General features: G+C 42.5%; 1 protein-coding gene across 1 annotated transcript in view; it reads left to right on the top strand.

Annotated features, from left to right (window-relative positions):
* Window positions 1-16,625, top strand: part of LOC107382575 (protein disulfide-isomerase TMX3) — a 56,803-nt gene extending 40,178 nt beyond the window's left edge. The window contains exons 14-16 of the mRNA XM_015954780.3: window positions 5,539-5,668; window positions 9,029-9,097; window positions 16,133-16,625. Of these exons, the coding sequence (XP_015810266.1) occupies window positions 5,539-5,668; window positions 9,029-9,097; window positions 16,133-16,396 (463 nt within the window). The 3' untranslated portion in view covers window positions 16,397-16,625. The remainder of the gene's footprint in view (window positions 1-5,538; window positions 5,669-9,028; window positions 9,098-16,132) is intronic.
* Window positions 16,626-18,198: the final 1,573 nt, after the last annotated feature.

Below are 18,198 nucleotides of genomic sequence, written 5' to 3'. Positions count from 1 at the left end.
AACGATTATTTGGATAATCGATTAATCGGATGGGGTCTCAACACGATTAATCGATTAATCGGATTACTGTACATGGGGACATTTTTAAAAACTGCTAGGGAAACGTTATTTCTCTCCTTCCTTCACTTTATTTAACACAACATTATTAGAAAACAGTTCAATAGCAGAAAAACAACATGCCATCACCTAAATTGTCTTATAAGGTGTATAGACAGAGACCCTAAGCTACATCTATCTGTGACCTAAAATGCTTGGTCCAAGTTAAACAGCTTAAGGGCAATTCTCATCTGTTTTGTTTGATCTCATCTGTTGACATTTATTTTAAATGTAATTAAACATAGGCTGTGAATTAATCAAAATTGATCACTATTTCCAAAAATGACTGAAAAAATACTAAATAAAACAAAAGTAAATGAATGCCATCCTCCTTGCGATGATGCCCTGGGCAACTGCCATAAAGTCGCATCAAGAAATGCTGCTGATCATTCCAATGATCCCAAATAGACTCACATTAGGCCACATGAAAACAACTGAACCCAAAAACATATTAACCAGTATATAACTGCACTCTCACACAACACGCCTGCAGCAACAGTTAGGACTCCTCCCTCCCTTTTAAAAGCATTTTTGCTTCTGAGGACATTGTGGTTGTAAAACCACATGCTAGTAGTCTGGCCCCAGTGTGATCAACCAGTTTCTGCGGGAATGTGACGGCGGAACCAGGGCCAGATTAACACTTGGTTGTACCCTGGGCAATAATATTCAAGGGCTCCATCATCACGACCCGAGGATCACCATAATGTGGTCACATACAGAAAATTTTACTGTAATATGCAGTAAATATACTCAATACTTGAATGCCTGACAACACGTAACCCGCCCAGAGTAACCTTTGACCCACCTCGTGTGGACTGACCAATGAGGAGAGGGTCTTAACTTGAGGCCCTCTCTTCATTGGTCAGTCTGCATGAGACTGACTCTGAACAAACGTTCAAAGTCATAGGCAGCAAAGCGTCTCTGTGCAGCGCAAAAGCCCGTGTGGACAGTTTGTTTAATGTAGGGTGACCATATTTCCATTTCCAAACAAGAGGACAGGGGATCTGTGCCTATGACGTCACACTATGGCAACGCCACACAAACCATGTTGGGACCCATTTTTTGTAAGAACTAAATTAATATCAGATTCTGCCAATAAAAGGGCTCTAAAACAATTCATATGTAAATATTTTGCATATTTAATGCAAAATCTCATTTTTATGCTTTAGTGCTGCAACAAGGTTTTATTAATAATAAATTATTATACCTTTTGTTTTACTACAGCATCGGTAAGCTTCCTGTGCACAGATTATTAAGGATGCTTGTTTCAGCTGTGAGATTAGACGATAGGATCAATGAAAAAATAAGTTGTCACACACTCCATGGAAACTTTCAGAGAATCCACAAATAGTGGCTTTCAAATGGTTTTGTTACTTTTTGCAAGTTTAGAAAAGAAGCAGATAAGACAGCATGTCTGATAATTTAGTTTTTCATCTGATAATATTAGAACATGTCAGTAATGTCTGAGGGGCTTTTATAAACACCGTATAACTAACACTCCTGGAAAGGGTATGAATTACACAGAGGCTTCTGGGGAGCCCAGTTATTGGAGGGGGGGAATTTTGCCTTGGCCCCCAAAATGTTTTGAAACGACCCTGGGTGTGTGACTGAGTTTTGAAGGTGACCTGAATTGTATCAGATGTATAAATATGACATGTGTATAACTTATTGTTTTATACAGGTAAAAACGTGTAGTGGAGATAAATCTGCCTACTTTTTACTTTTCAACACTTTGTTTTGTTTTCTTGTTTTTATTTAACTATTTTCCTGTCCTGTCTGTCTCTCATCTTCCTGCATCTCCTCATAATTCTCCAGAAAATCTGTTGCCTGGATTCTTACCTTTTCACCTCATCAGTTACTTTTGAGCAGATCAAAGGGATCTCCTGACCGCAAAGCGCAGAGCGCGTTTTCGATGCTGCGTGAGGTGACATCACCGCAGCACAGGTGATGAGCTCCGCAGTAGCGCGCTTCAGGCACAAATAAGACAGAAAATCGAGAACATGTGCAGACAAGAACGATCGTGTGCTAATTATAGTTATTTGGTTGCGCCACTTTGAGAATGGACCGTGCGCTGGAAGCAGCTGCCTGGATCGCTGTGCAACATTGCGGAACCGGTTCGCAGCAGCGCAAGTCTGCAGGCTCTCCCTCGCGCTGATCTGCCGGTACCGGCTCTCCCTCGCGCTGATCTGCCGGTACCGGCTCTCCCTCGCGCTGATCTGCCGGTACCGGCTCTCCCTCGCGCTGATCTGCCGGCTCTCCCTCGCGCTGATCTGCGGCTCTCCCTCGCGCTGACCTGACTTGCTCTGGTCTGCGCGCAACGGCGGGCGGGAAGGGGGGGGGGGGGGCGCTTTTGCAAGAGTTGTGCGACACAACGAATCGATGACGCAATTCGTTGCCAACGCTTTTAGTAATCGATTTTCATCGAATTTATCGATTCGTTGTTGCAGCCCTACTCCTCTCCAGTACCTTGGAGTAGACCTTTCCAGGGAGGCTGAGGAGTGTGATCCCCCTATAGTTGGAACACACCCTCAGGTCACCCTTCTTAAAGATGGGGACCACCACCCCGGTCTGCCACTCCACAGGAACTGCCCCTGATGACCACGCATTGTTGCAGAGACGTGTCAACTATGACAGCCCTACAACATCCATAGCCTTGAGATACCCAGGACGAACCTCATCTGCCCCCGGGGCTCCGCCGCTGCGTAGTTGTTTGACTACCTCAGCAACTTCTGCCCCTGAGATTGGACAGTCCATCCCCAGGTCTCCCGGCTCTGGTTCCTCCTCAGAATGCGCATAGGTGGGATTGAGGAGCTCTTCAAAGTATTCCTTCCACCGTCACAGGATCTTTCATGGAAGTAAATTCAAGGAGTCGGAGTACCCGGCCCGGAGGGTTACCGGGGTCCCACCCTGGAGCCAGGCCTGGGGTTGGGGCCTGTGAGCGAGCGCCTGGTGGCCGGGCTTTCGCCCATCGGGCCCGGCCGGGCCCAGCCCGAACCGGATACATGGGCTCATCCAACTGTGGACCCACCACCCGCAGGAGGAACATGAAGGGTCCAGTGCAATGTGAATCGGGTGGCAGACCAAGGCGGGAGCCTTGGCGGTCCGATCCCCGGACAAGAAAACTGGTTTTTGGTACATGGAACGTCACCTCGCTGGCGGGGAAAGAGCAGGAGCTTGTGGCAGAGGTTGAGCGGTACCTGCTAGATATAGTCGGACTCACCTCGACACATAGTATTGGCTCTGGAACCCAAGTCCTTGAGAGGGGTTGGAAACTCTCCTTTGCTGAAGTTGCTCCGGGTGAGAGGCGGAGGGCTGGGATTGGCTTTTTGTTAGCCCCAAGACTCTCTGCCTGTGTGTTGGGGTTTACCCCGGGGAACGAGAGGGTAGCTTCCCTGCGCCTTCTGGTCGGGGAACGGGTCCTGACTGTTGTTTGTGCTTATGGGCAAAATATCAGTTCAGAGTACCCACCCTTTTTGGAGTCCCTGGGACGAGTGCTAGATAGTGCTCCATCAGGGGACTCCATTGTCCTGCTGGGGGACTTCAATGCTCACGTGGGCAATGACAGCTTGACCTGGAGGGGTGTGATTCGGAGGAACGGCCCGCCTGATCTGAACTCGAGTGGTGTTTCGTTATTGGACTTCTGTGCAAGCCGCAGTTTAGCCATAACGAACACCATCGAACATAAGGATGCCAATCGGTACACTTGGTACCAGGGCAGCCTAGGTCGCAGGTCGATGATAGACTTTGTAGTCGTATCATCTGACCTGCGGCCGTATGTTTTGGACACCCGAGTGAAGAGAGGAGCGGAGCTGTCAACTGATCACCACCTGGTGGTGAGTTGGATCAGATGGCAGGGGAAGATGCCGCGTAGACCTGGCAGACCTAAACGCATAGTTAGGGTCTGCTGGGAACGCCTGGCAGAAGAGCCTGTCAAGACGGTCTTCAACTCCCACCTCCGGCAGAGCTTTGACCGCGTCCCGAGAGCAGTGGGGGACATTGACTCCGAGTGGGCCTTGTTCTACTCTGCGATTGTTGAGGCGGCTGTTGCTAGCTGTGGTTGCAAGGTGGCCGTTGCCAGTCGTGGTGGCAACCCCCGTACCCGCTGGTGGACACCAGAGGTTCGGGGAGCCGTCAGACTGAAGAAGGAGGCCTACAGGGCGTGGCTGGTCTGTGGGTCTCCGGAGGCAGCAGACAGGTACCGGATTGCCAAGCGGGGTGCAGCAGTGGCAGTTGCCGAGGCAAAATCTCGGGCGTGGGAGGAGTTTGGTGAGGCCATGGAGAAAGACTATCGATCTGCTCCAAAGAGGTTCTGGCAAACTGTCCGGCGTCTCAGGTGAGGAAGGCAGCAACTCGCTCACACTGTTTACAGTGGGGATGGGGAGCTGCTGACGTCAACTGGGGCGAATGTGACATGCTAAACACAACAAAATGTTAATTATAGGAGCAGTAAGTGAGAACAAATCAAGACATAATTAAAACACACTGGGAATTAATTGCAACATTGAAACCAATGTTGCTCAAATTTGGTCTGATTCCAGTAGAAAGTTTTCATATTTGCAACAGTTTCAGCCCAGTGGGAGACTAGCTTAAGGGTGTCATTAACTGGTTTTTCAATAACTTTTTCTTTTCTGAAAACAAAAAAAGGCTTTTATTTATCTAGCACCTTCTAGAGTCCCCCAAGGCACTTTACAACACAACAGTCATTCAACCATGCATGCATCCACACACTAGTAAAAACTAATAACTTGTGAGTCATTTTTAGTGGAAAAACTGATATTCAAGGGGTTAAAGTTTGTCGGAAGGTGGAAAACGACAAGATAACGTGTCTAACTCATTCATGATATCCAAACTTCTCGCTTCCGATTGGCTGACAGAACTACAACTCTTCTTCTGCCATCATTAACAAAACTCCCAAAACTGAAAGAAAACCTATTTTCTTGAGGATAAAAATAAAATGCTGTTGTGTTGTCTCCACCAATAACACAGGCATGAACACCATGTTGCAGAGTGGCTAACGCTTAGCTTCTACTAGCTGAGACATGCTCTACTCTCTCCTGGCCACAAAATCAATACAGCCTTACCGTGGGCGGTTGCTGTCCACGGTGGACGAGGCCATGGATGATAATTTTTCTGGTGATGTAGAAGAGACTTTTTGAGCCGACCGTTTTCCAGCCTGTTATCTATGGCGAGGGTGATGGGGGTTGAAGAACACTTTCACATTCAGCCTGCATACCCTGATCGTATTAACAAAAGAACAAATATTATACAGTTTCTTAGTGAACAAGACCTTTAAAGAAGCCAAACGTCATTGCTGTTGTACTGGAGGAATAATTCTCACTATTAAATTATCTGTGTTCCAATTCATTCCCATCTAATGATTTACTTTGATGATGTCGCCTCTGAGGTTTAAGATTAAAAGCTGTGTTGTTTGTTTTCCCTCAGTGAGGTGGCGGTGCCCTCCGTTATCATCCTCAACACGTCCAATGAGCAGTACTTCCTGCCAAGTGAGCCGATCGAGACCATGGAGCAGCTGGTCCAATTCATCAGCGGCGTTCTGAACGGTTCTGCACAGGTCAGAACCCTCCACTCCTCTCCTCCCTTCCCTGCTTTCCATTTATGCATTCAGCTCAGAATAACTCCTTCAGCCCCCCCATCTTTCCTCTGTGTTGTACCATTGTAATCACACCAGTAGTCTTTATTAATCAAGCATGTTGTCTTGCATTAGAAGTCCTCCTGAGAGAATATTCTCACCAAAAGAAATATTTTTGCAATCTCCTCTTGCATGTTTATTTGTTCTGCTCAGACAGGAATTCTCGTCTAAATCAAACACTGAGATTACTACACAGGCCTGTTAGTTTGTGCATTAACCTGGAAAAGAACCCTTTTTTCCTGCTGCACACTGAAATCACCAGATGCATGAAACCATAAGACAAACAGCCAGAAGGTCTCCTCTTTTCTTTTTTTTCTCTTCTTCTTCCAAAAACATTTGGAGTTATTTTTTTACTTGATAAAACAAACCGACTCCCACCAAATAAACAGTAGCAGAAACCTGCAAGTTTCTACCGTCCAGTTCCCAGACCTTTCTAGGCTCTTGACGTCACGCTACGAGGTCTCCGAGGACCAGCTCACGTCTCCTGAAGAATGACACAGAATAATGGCGGTTGGAAAGTGTGTTGCTGGCTGTAGTCACTGCGGATTTCAAGGGTGTTTTTATGGAATGTAAAGAGCAGATTCTTTAACTCTCGAGTGTATATAATGTATTATTTTTGGGGCTTTGCATCATTCAAAGCTCAAAGTCAAACAAAGGCAGGAATGACAGTTGGTGGCAATTATTTCAGAAGATCTAGAGTTTAGTAAATCACACAACTTACTTTGATTTTTAACTTTATTTTAATTCTCTTCCATTAAGGGTATAAAACCACGAAAGTGGTTGTAAAAGCTTTTTAAAGTACTCTCTTAACCGTTTCACAGTTTGAGATCAGCGTGCAGCTGAAACGATCTCTTCCCCACCTTCAGCTTGTCCACAGAGCTAATTACCTGGACATCGTGATGAATTAACATCAGGTCTGACCGCCCAGGTGTTTTAGCTAACTAATGAGCTCAGATGGAGCAGAGCAGCTGGATAGAGTCGCTCATTTTATCCCATGTATTACAGTGAAAACGTGCTCCTGTTTAGTTAATCAGGGATTTCATGACTACGTAACAAAATTATTTATTCAGTAGGGGTGTGTATCAGTAAGAATCTGGCAATACGATAGACGATGTGAAGTACATCGTCTGCCAGTCCTTGTCTGATCTGAAAGTCCTTGACTGCCAGCATTTTTGAGCATTTTTACTGTTTTTTTTTTGAAGAGTTACAGAAAATTGTTCTCTATGATCTTGTAAACATTAAAACTACCAAAAGACAGAGTAGATTCACTTCTTACATCAGTAATAATCAACGTGTTTCTAGTTTTTCTATTCTTCAATCAATCCGTTGTCCAAGTGTGAGCTGCAGAAGCATGTTCCGGTTAGCACCTTGCTTTAAGCATAGCGGATTCCCAAAACTATCTCCTAATACATGGATTGTCCGCTTCCTAATCACATGACGTGTGACACACTTGGATGGAAATCAACTCTAAAGCAAATGATGACTTTAGTCATCAATGAGAGTGAGCAGTTTGATTTAGAATGACGACTTTAGTCGTCAATTGCAGTGAATGAGTGACGAAAGCCTACTGGTTGTGCAGCACCAGGCTAAAGACCAAAGGTGACAGATCATTTGCTGCTGTGGCCCCCAGACTTTGGACCACTCTCCCCCGAGCCTGAAATCAGTGGACTCAGTGGTCTCATTTAAAAAGCAGCTGAAAACCTGATCAAGCTGGCTTTTGCAGGACCTTTGTCATCACCCTTTCCTTATTCTGCTCTTATTCCGCCTTTCCCAGGATCCACTAATTCCCCTCTTTCCTATTCTTTTTCTCTCTCCATTTTCTTACATTTTTTAACAAAAATGTTTAGTTTTTTTTTCATTTGAAACATATTTTGCAAAAATTATTTAAATCATTATTTATATTTTAATTTGTTTTTGTTTTTGTGAAGCGCCTCATGATTTGTATCTTGAGACGTGTTATATAAAAGATCGTTTTCTTATTTTCTTTCTAAAGGAAGATGATATTTGCTATTTTTGAGACTGGATTTATTGGGAAACTCAGCCCAGACGCTTCCAAGACACATCCAGTTATCGCAAGATCTGGTCAGAATGAAGGCGGTAAATACTGTTGCCACCTAGCGATCACCAGATTAGGAATTTCACCACCTAAAAGAAATACAGTAAATGTTTGCGTGTAAATACGCAATAAAAAGTCAATACACTGCTTTTAAAGGCATACGATGCAACTATGCAAATTAAAAAAAAATTATTTTCTTTAGCCAGTGTGTGCTAAAATGACCCTTCCCAAGTCACTCAGAGCCCTACCACCCTCTGGCCAGAATATCACACTTGCAATTTCAGAGTGCCGGTTCGGTCCCTGTTGGACTTAGTAAAATGGAGCTGACATACCTGGCACTGCAGTCTGCTTCCAGCACATTTGAGATCATGAACACAGCTCATTTGTTTGATTTATCGATGAACCGCTCTTGTAGACACTGTTGAAGGCCGGGAGACATTTCAGCCGTTAAATTAAGGTGTTAAAAAGACAAACACACAGCGAGGAGATTTAATTTAACCAGATGAGTCGAGATAAGTTTCACTTTTGGTTTCAGTAACAGAACACTAGGGGGTGCTAAAAGCAAAACTGACCAGTCTCACTTTAAATATTGATTCTGTATCTTAACACAAAACATTGCAATATTGGTATTTTCTTACACCCTTATGTGTTTTTGATTTATCTCTGGAGGTTTTGCTTCTCATTCAAGGAGCTTTATTTGTTCAAAATAAGAAGTACAAAATCTGAACAGTGTTACAATTTCTGCTTGAGTATTATTCTTCATCATCAGGATTTCTTACAGATCTCACTAGGAATGAAAGATATTTGAGTTATCTCTCATCTCAGAAAGGTTCTCACTACAGTTTCAAAGCTTGGTGCTTGATACTTTTACAACTTTTTGAATAAGAAATGAAATGTCCTTATGAAAACAAAGAAGTGCAGAACACAATGAAAACAATCTGATTCTAAAATATAACACCATTTGAATTAGTAAAATATTATGTAATGCACCAGTCACAGTGCTTTCCATTTCCATCTGAGGTGGAATTCAAACCTGTTAACAACCAGTCAATTTTGTTTTAATATATTCTGAAACTTCACTGAAAATTTTGCTCTTTTTACACCCCATGACTGCATTTCTCAATCTGACAAAAAAAAAACACACACAAATTCAAAGAGGATGAACTTTCTTTAGAGGACATAATACCGTCACGCTATAATCTTTATTGGATTGTGTCTTCCTGCAGGCGTATGGAGGCGATGGCTTCATTCAGAGGATCAAACGCGTGGCGTTTGATGCCAAATCCACCATTATGGTAAGTTTTTGAGCTTCCCCTTTAATCTGCTACATGATGACAATCGGACAATATTTCCCTAAGTGTTCAGTGGATTCTGATAGTGAAGGTAAAACTCGACTGTGACTGTGGTAATCCACAGCTGTTGTTTTTTTTATGGCCGTTATAAAAACTATTGTTTTGATTAGAAAACCTTTTGGCCCATTATCACCACCTAGTGGTCAAGTTAGTGTTGCTACCAGTGTGGAGAAAACCACTTATCTAAATGAAAGTCCCAATAATTATTCACATATCTATTGCTTTAAATTTAGCTTAGTGTTTAACAGTGGTGCCCAGTTCTGATCCTCGTGGGCCACCATCCAGTTGTTCCCCTGCTCCAGTATGCCAGTGGTTGAGTTACCTTTGAACACCTTTGCTACATTGGTTCTGTGTCGATTTTCTGATAAAAATTGTTCTGTTCTTTTCTATAAACATAGAGCTTGATTCTACCTTCAGTTTCAGCTACTGCTGTCGTCTTCGTCAGAGCGTCAGGACTAGGGGGTGGGAATGGATACGTTTTCATCAATATCTATGTCATTGTCGATTCTCTCAGTCAATCCCATTCCTTATCAATTCCCAAATAGTTAAAAAAAATTAATCACACACAGTCTCCTGCATTATTACTGTCTGTTAATTAATGATAATCAATTTTACCTGGTATCAGTTGGAAGGTGTTCTCCCTCATGCTCCTTGTGAAGGCAGAGTCATCTTCTTGTACGGTGTGGTGTTGCTGTAGCTTTTCTCACCACAAGTTCGACTTTAGTTGCTGGAGTCTGCTAGTGTGGAGATGTGCATGTAAGGCAAATGATGCTAACGTGGTAGGCAGTCAGTGGGTGTTTCTCATTGTTAAGGAACCTTGCCTTGATGTCTTGGTCCTGCCATTGTTTCCTAGGAGATATGTCATCAGGACCCGCCAAGGCGTGTTCCATTGTTCATGTTCTACAGAGGCATCTGTTCTCTATTTGTTAACCGTTTAGCTAGCTGAGCAAGGATACATGGGAGGTGCGTTGTAGCCTGCCCAGAATGCAGTACGGTATTTTCAAACGGATGGCAGGTCAGGAGCCGGCAGCTACTTCGAGGGCAAATTTCCAGTTTAAATGTAACTGGAATTAGCCATTGGGCTGACATCTAAAAAAAAATTTTTTTTGTATCCAAAGCAGTTAGCTATGGTTGGTTAGATGCTAGCAGTTGCAGCTTTGATGGCTAGCAGGTAGTAACTTGCATACATATTTAATTTAACCAGTACATACACAATTTTAAAAGTAAAGAGCTCATTACACATTTATATTAAAACTTATACATATAAAATATAACGTTACCTCACGTGATGTAAGTCGGTCCCATTTAACCGTTTTCTTTGACCAAGGGAGGACCGTAGCCTCATAAGCAAGGCGCCTGACCTCGCAAGATGCCGCCTTGTGAGGTCAGGCGCCTTGATATTGAAAAACACTCAGTGTTTTCCTACATATGCTCTACATTCTAGCGCCATGACTATGAAATGAACCCCCATCCCCCGCTCCCACGGCCAATGCACGACACCAAAATGTTCAAAAACACGACATTCACTTTAAGTGATCGCGTGTTTTGTGCACAAATACTTTTGCATATTCATAGTGTTTCCTCCCTTTGATGAAATATCTACTTGCAAGTATTGCGAGTTGCCCTGTTGGCGTCCTTACTTGTAAAGTATAACCAGACTTTAGAGCCTTTGTGCCGCTTAGGCGCCTTGTTACCTGCTGAGTAAATGCTTAACTCATTCACTGCCAGCCGTTTCCTGATCAGTAAAGCCCTTCGCTGCCTGCATTTTTCAGTGTTTTTACAGTTCTTTTAAGAGTCACAGAACGTTGCGCTCTAGGATGATATTAACGCCAAAACTACCAAAACAAAGAGTAAACTCACCTCTTACATCAGGAAGAATCTGCGCGTTTCGAGCATTATCCGTTCTTTCATAATCCGTTGTTGAATTGTGATCGGCAGAAGCTTTTCTGGTTCGCGCCTCACTTTTTTTTTACAGCAGCGGCCCAAAACAATATCCTAACACGTGGATTTTCTGCTTCCTGATCACGTGACGTGTGACGTACGCGGATGAAGATCGGCTTTAGGGCAGGAATTTTTGTTCTGACTGTGCTGGTTCCGACGCCCACACAGTAAAAAAAAAAAAAAACGCTAATGATGACTTTAGTCGTCAATAGCAGTGGATGAGGCAACAGGCGTGGTGACGTCATTTGCACCAACTACAATTGATAAGGGAATTGTTTGCATAAATGGCAAACTATTCCTAGGAACTGAGACAGTGGGAACCGTTTCTCAACAAGAGCTGGTTTTTGATTCCCACCGCTGGTCGGGACTGGGACAGCATCGGCGACGCTCTGATGAAGGAACCGCAGTAGCTGAAACTGTCAGCAAGAAGGGAAAAACAAGCTCTATTACTCTGTGTATAGAAAAATTACAGTGCAGGTGCAAAAGCTTGTTAATCACTCGCATATTAAAATCAGGTGCATTATAGCAAACAAACCTCTAGAACATGCAGCACAACACCACTGGTTCATAGGAACAAGTGTTGTTAAAAGTCGCTAAGAAACAGAAATTGCTTCTCAAGTGAATTTCAAAAATATACGTTACATTCGCTCCTGGCTTAATGGAGCTTGTTGAAGTGAGCTTAGGATAAAAACAAAAATGTTCCTTTTGTTTAAGTCCACTTGACCTCAACGTGTCTGTGACCTCTGTACTAAAGCCATTAATAAAGAGTAATGGTGTTTTGTTGTGCTGCGCTTCACCTTCACTACATGTGTTTGCATCCTTTCTGCAGTCCTGCTAGACGAATGCTCTCACTGTCAGGAAGAAAAATACAGCATTTAGAGGACAAGGATGGGCGTGCAGTGGAGAGTATCTGTGTGGGTGGGGGGGTGGGGGCAGGGTGTTGGAGGGGCCAGGAGGCTCAACTTAACTCTCCTCCCAGTTTAGCTCCAAGTAGTTCATTCTTTTGGGAGAACTGGTGTTTATTTTAGCAAAGGGAGTGAGAGCAATGCAAACACAGCTGTGCTGTTACGCTTTTTTTTACTTGACACATTTATACTTAACAGTTTGCCAAACTTAATATTGCCCTCTGAATTGTCCATTTTAGGAAGAACTGATAAGAAAGGGAAGCATGTGCAGAACGTGTCTGAAGTCCTCTTGCTTAGCTAGAATAGCTCAGTCAGCAGTCTTCTTAGGTTTGTACCGGACATCTTTGTCATACTTCTGTTTCACAGTAGAACTATCCAACATCGTGTCTTTGTTTTACCTAAAGGGATAATCCACCCCTAAGTGAAATGTTGTATTTTTCCGTATTCCCCAGAGTTAGGTAAGTGAGAACAAAAGCATTTTGTAACCAGCGCAGTAATTCTCCTGATCTGGCAGCGGTTCGTCTAGGAAAACAGAGCAGCAGTCACTTGTATCCAGTTACAGGCAATGAAGCACCAAGTTTTTGGATCTGCAGATAATCTCTATTAATCCAATTAATTGCAAAAAATAAATATAGCTAACAACAGAGTTTTTCTATAATATTAATAAGGAAGCATTAAAACTATGTTGAGGCTGCAACTGTTATTCTGTGAGAAGGAGGCATTCTTTGTTGAATTAAAAATTATGTGGAATTGGAACAAAAACACATTTTAGGTCAGAACAAATAAAAGCTAAATAAATATGTGAGATGCCAAAACGGAGTGAAGTTTTATTATAGGGATTTTAATGTCCCCAGGCTTTAAGTATTTAAAATAGTCTTCAGGAGAATGAAAAGCAGCTAAGAGCTTCATTAATGAGATGGGTCACTAAACGATCCCTGAGGACTGTTGTGGTCCTAATGTTTTGATCATATTCCTGACTGTCTCTGGATCAGATTCAAACCTGTATTTGAAGTTATTCATGAGTTATTTTGTTCACAGTAAAAATCAAACTTGATTTTCTGTGTTTGAAATCAGAACATTCCTGTTCTCAGCGGGATTCGGAACACTATTCTGAAGCAGGAATGTTCAGTTTTTCCCAACCTTTCTCTTCTCGGCTTGTTGATGCACTCTCCAGTTTATCTGCCACTACTGCCAACTAAAACAAGGTCACTAAATTGTGAAAGACTTTTTTCTTTTAGCTGATGTGTCATTAGTTTGTAAAATGCAAACGGTGGAAGAGGATTTTTCATGAACGCCGTTGAAATTAAAGTGAAAAGCTGGACAACTGCTTGTTTGTTCAAAAGGGTTAAACGTTCTGAACTCGAGTACCAAACAAAACAAGCAGGAAACATGAATTGTATAATATATTACAAACATGCTGAAAAGACACGACATCTAAGTGTGACTAAAACATTAAAGCCTGTGTGAGTTGTGACCCGCCTCCTGAGCACATCTCAAATGAATAACGTTTAGTATTTATCTTTAAAAGCTTAAAACCGTCTGAGTTTTCAGCAGAAATGTTTTGATCAGTAAATACTGTCTGTTTGGAGAGGTGTGATGCTTTTATTAAACAATGAGTCACTCCAGAGCAGCTCAGCTACAGGGAACAGATAAATTATTGGTGTGTGTGTTTTTTTATGACTGAAATAAGAGCAGAGCTTGATTGGTCCACTGGGAGAGGAGGACACTAAGCTGTGGGGACCTAATTGACCTTTATTTTCTCCTGGACTCTGTTGATGTGTGTCCTGTGTCCCTTAAGTGCCTATCATGGACGGAGCACATGTCAAACTGTGCTTGGCAGCTCTATTATCCGTCTCCCAGAGGCGCTCAGACTAACTAGTGTTCCTGTTAGCACTTGGTTGTGGTAGATACATAATTAGATACAAACTGACGTTTTGTTCTTGTACTGATTCAGCATTACATGGTCTTCATGGTGGTGGACAAGCTTGTCCTTAGCCGTCTCTAGAGTCGCCACAGACGTGTTATAATAATGGACAAAGCCACGAGAACACTAATTATAGATTTGTGGGATTATATTGTTGGTGTTTGCCATGTTGGACTGTGAAAAGTAGATGGCATTCAAGTGAAGGATCTAATTTATTCTGATGGGAGCAACACAGCTGGGGCAGTTTTAGGTGAAAGCATTCCCTCCACTAACTGGCAAGGATCTTTACGGTCAGAGGTGTTTGCTATTAAGGACAAGAGAATTGCTTTGATGCCTTTAAATTTGTTCTAGAGCAACTTTATTTTACAAATGGAAATTGCTTTATACTGCTCTCTATATAACATCTAAAAGTTGGTTGGAGCTTCTAATGGACCAGGAGCCCTGATAATGGCCAGACTCAACTCTAGCTCCGAGGAAGGCCTCGGCCTCACGTTAGTGATCATCCACTCTCCGAACTTTATGTTTGTGTTACGTTTATGTTTGGATGGTAGTAATGGGATTATTTAGACAAAGAGGGCAAGCTGTGGCATTGATTATAGTAAGAGATCACCCAAGAAGTCTCTATCATTTATCAGTAAGTAAAATTATATATCTACTTTATTTACATCATTGAATGGGGGAAAATGCTGTGCGTTTAACATAACACCGCTTGGTCAAAGATCCACCGCTGCAGAAAGGAGGTTTGGTAATGTTTCTCCCTTTAGCAGTGTTGGCCCTGCAACCAGAGATCCGCAAATCTGCTACTCCATTTTCCCGGAGGCAGCCCAGTGAGGCAGGCACCCGGTTTTTCAAGTTTCCTGGCCGGGAGCAGCTACTAGTCGCAGGAGGCCCCCGTCTCCCGGCGAAGCCAAACCACTCGGCTGCCTGGCTTCCATGCATGGCTGTAGTCATGCTGGTTGCCTGTAGAGCTCTCTGAGGGAGACTACAGAAACATTGCAGCTCTTTGAGTTGATGTTCCTTAACTTTGGAGTCGCTCAACCACGTTTCTCTGGATAAAAGCGCCCAATAACCTCCATTAGCTTTGGGTTAGCATGTAGCTAATCTGGTGATCTTCGACTGTGGCGGAGGAGCGGAGCATAAGCTCACAGTCCCTCTCCCAGCTCCACCCCTTTTACCGTTTTTGGATTGTCTTGGCGTGGCGAGACATGTGATGAAATGAGACAAATGGGTGGTGCTATGTCCAGGATTACTATTTGTCCATGGTTGGGACAGGTAGATTTAAGGTGGTGTGTTTAAGCTTATGATGTGTTAAACCACCATTTCTCAGACCCAACCATTTCTCCGTTACCATTACAACAGTAATAATTCTCATAGAAAGGCAGGCTGGAAATGGCGCAGGCTTTTTGGTATGCTACATCAGACAAGCTGCCTTTATTCAACAAAAGCAAGGTAAATGTAGCTTTGAATTCTAGGACACAAGAACCCCAAAATCAGGTAAACAAATAGTTATTGGCCTCACTGAAAACTTTGGATTGCTGTTCGTTAGATTGAGCAGCTTTACAGCTGGAAGGAAGCCACAAATAGCCTTTTTCACCTAAAATTTCCAATGCAAAACAGACACTTTTAGCCATATTTACATGTTTATTCTGTGTTTTGAACCCTAGTTACTGCAGTTGGCTCAGTTAAAAACATTTAGGCTGCTTAATCTTTATATTTCATATACACATTGCTTTATAGGTTTTACGGTTTCTAAACAGTTGTTGGAAATCAGCTGACAGCTTCAGTGTGGACTAAATGACTTTTGAAGCCAGCATCAAAAAAAAAATTCAAAGTCTTTGAGTTGTTTTACTTTGTTTACTGACAACATTCCCATTTAAATTGCGACACTTGTTGCTAATTATCTGGTAGATTTGTGATTGTAAATGATCATTAAAGAGGTCATTAAAAACACTGTTTGCTATAAATTGAATTCAGCGTGAGATCTGGATCCCAGCTGGACAGTTTTTATTTAATTTGTCTGACTAATTTAGACTTAATTAGGACAAGAAAGAGTACTGCTTGAAAATGGAATATTCATGTATGCAGATGACTAATGGGTGTACACAAACATGAAGAACAATTTGTTTTTAAGAAACCATGAAATCGTCGTTTGTTTTTCCCTAAATTTCCTCCCTCCTTTCTTTTGTGCTCCTTCTTTTCCTCCATCAGTCTGTCTTCCGCAGCTCTCCTCTCCTGGGCTGCTTCCTGTTCGGCCTGCCGCTCGGCGTAATTAGCCTGATGTGCTACGGCATTTGCACAGCCGAGTCTGATGATGGTTCCGAAGACATGGATGCTCTCAAAAGGGAGGGGCTAACTGACGAGGAAGAAGAGGAGGAGGAGGAGGAAAGGCAACGCGCTGCTGAGCTGGAAGGCCCCGCTGAAGAGGAGGAGGACGTAGGAGAAAAAGCTCCTGAAGAGAAGAAAACTGATTAACACAGGCGCAGAAGATGATTGGCCCATTGGAACGCAGTGACATGAAACTCAGACTTATCTGTGTGATGCTGTTCTGCTTCTTTGTTTTCCATCTCCCTTCTCGCTCCAAGCCTCTTCAGCACAAACTGTTTTTCTACCCTACAGTTCCGAGTATTGATGTGCGAGAGCGGCTGCTCGATGGAGCTCCTGAATCCAAAACAACAGCCTTTTCAATAATGGAGTGTAAACAATAATCACCAGAAGCAGGGATGGCTGTGAACACACCTTCTTACAGTTATTGATATGAAATCACATGATGTGCTACGCTTTATTTAATGTTACATTATTAGTTTTAAAAACCCAAACAGGTCCCTGATATAAACTTTTTCTTGCAACCCAAAGCTTTTATTCTTCCGTCACCCTCAATAGGAGAAACACTTTCCCTTTAAAAATCAAATAAAATTATTTAAATATTTAGTTTACTTCGTTCCAATGATTGAAGCTTACGTGTACAAAAGGAAGTGCCCGAGAAGGAAGATCCGCCATAAATACGAAGCTTTTTTTCTATCGTGTTTGCCTGAAAACATTTCTTCTTGTTCTTTAAGGAGTGCTGAAGTGCCGAGACAAGTCCTGCAATTTGTGTTGTTTTCCTGTCAATTTTTCCTGAAAGGTGATAAAAAGAGCTGGAAATGAAATTTGTGTTACTCTATACAAAAATGTCAGATTTTTTTTTTTATGTTTTTCTCCCATTTTTGCCTCCTGTCCCCTCTAGAAATTGCCCATGCCAGTGAAATTGTCTCGTGTAGATGGGTTCTACCTGTCAAGCAGAAGCCATAACTTGCATCAGCAGCTCCTAACCGCGTTTTAGCCGTCAGTTAGACAGGAGCTGTCTGTCTGCATGTTTCGTTTTGTCCTCCGTCACCGGTTACTTTAAAGAATTTTCCCTGGCAGGTTGGAGCTGCATCCAAGTGCGGTGAGACGCACACGGTGCTTAAATATGGAAGAAGCTTTTTGTTACATCCCTGTTTGTGTCGGCTAGTCGTAAGATTATCTACATACCCTCTTTGTTGTCTTTATGACTAAAGATACATACTAGATCAAATCCAACAGGCTCCATTTTCTTTTAAATTCTGACCCTGACAAACCAGCTTTTAGACTCAAAAATATGATTTGCTTTTCATTTGTTTTCAAATAAAGAAAACTTGCTTTTTTCAGCACAAACATTCTCATTAAATATTGAATATTTAAGAAATTCTGCATCCTTTTCTCACCTGTAGTTGGGCGAGCACAACACTTTCTACTTTCAGCCTAGAAATGGCTTCAGTGTTTCAGAAGGGGTGGGTGGGGGGGTCCGTTATCTGTACATTCTACTGTGAAAATGCTTTCCTCACCTTGCCTTCTAGTCTGTAGTTGCCTAAATCTCTGCCAAACATTTTCTTTAGGTTTGAAGTATGATTGTCATGTTTAGTACAAGTTTTGAAAGATTGAAATAAAGATGATCCCCTCCTTGTTTCTGGCTGACTGCTGTCTTTTCTAATTTAGAGTTTCAGTTCAAAATGTGTTTGAGTTCAAATGAAATAAAAATCATTGCTTGTAAAATTGAAACACTGGGTGAAGTCCTGTTAAATGTACACTCTTCATAAAGGGTACGGACCAAGTCCACTGAGAATTTGTTTATTTTTTAATTATAATCGGTTACTCTGAGTTTAACATGCAGGTTATACATTAAAATTGTCTTCTACCTCAATCTCCTGCGTTAGCTTCTGATAGAAGATGCTCAGATTAGAAAAGCCTGACAGATCTACGTCACATTGTATACTAAT

This window comes from Nothobranchius furzeri, chromosome 7, assembly GCF_043380555.1.
Source record: "Nothobranchius furzeri strain GRZ-AD chromosome 7, NfurGRZ-RIMD1, whole genome shotgun sequence".
Taxonomy (NCBI): Eukaryota; Metazoa; Chordata; class Actinopteri; order Cyprinodontiformes; family Nothobranchiidae; genus Nothobranchius; species Nothobranchius furzeri.
This window is presented reverse-complemented; position numbering and strand designations above follow the sequence as displayed.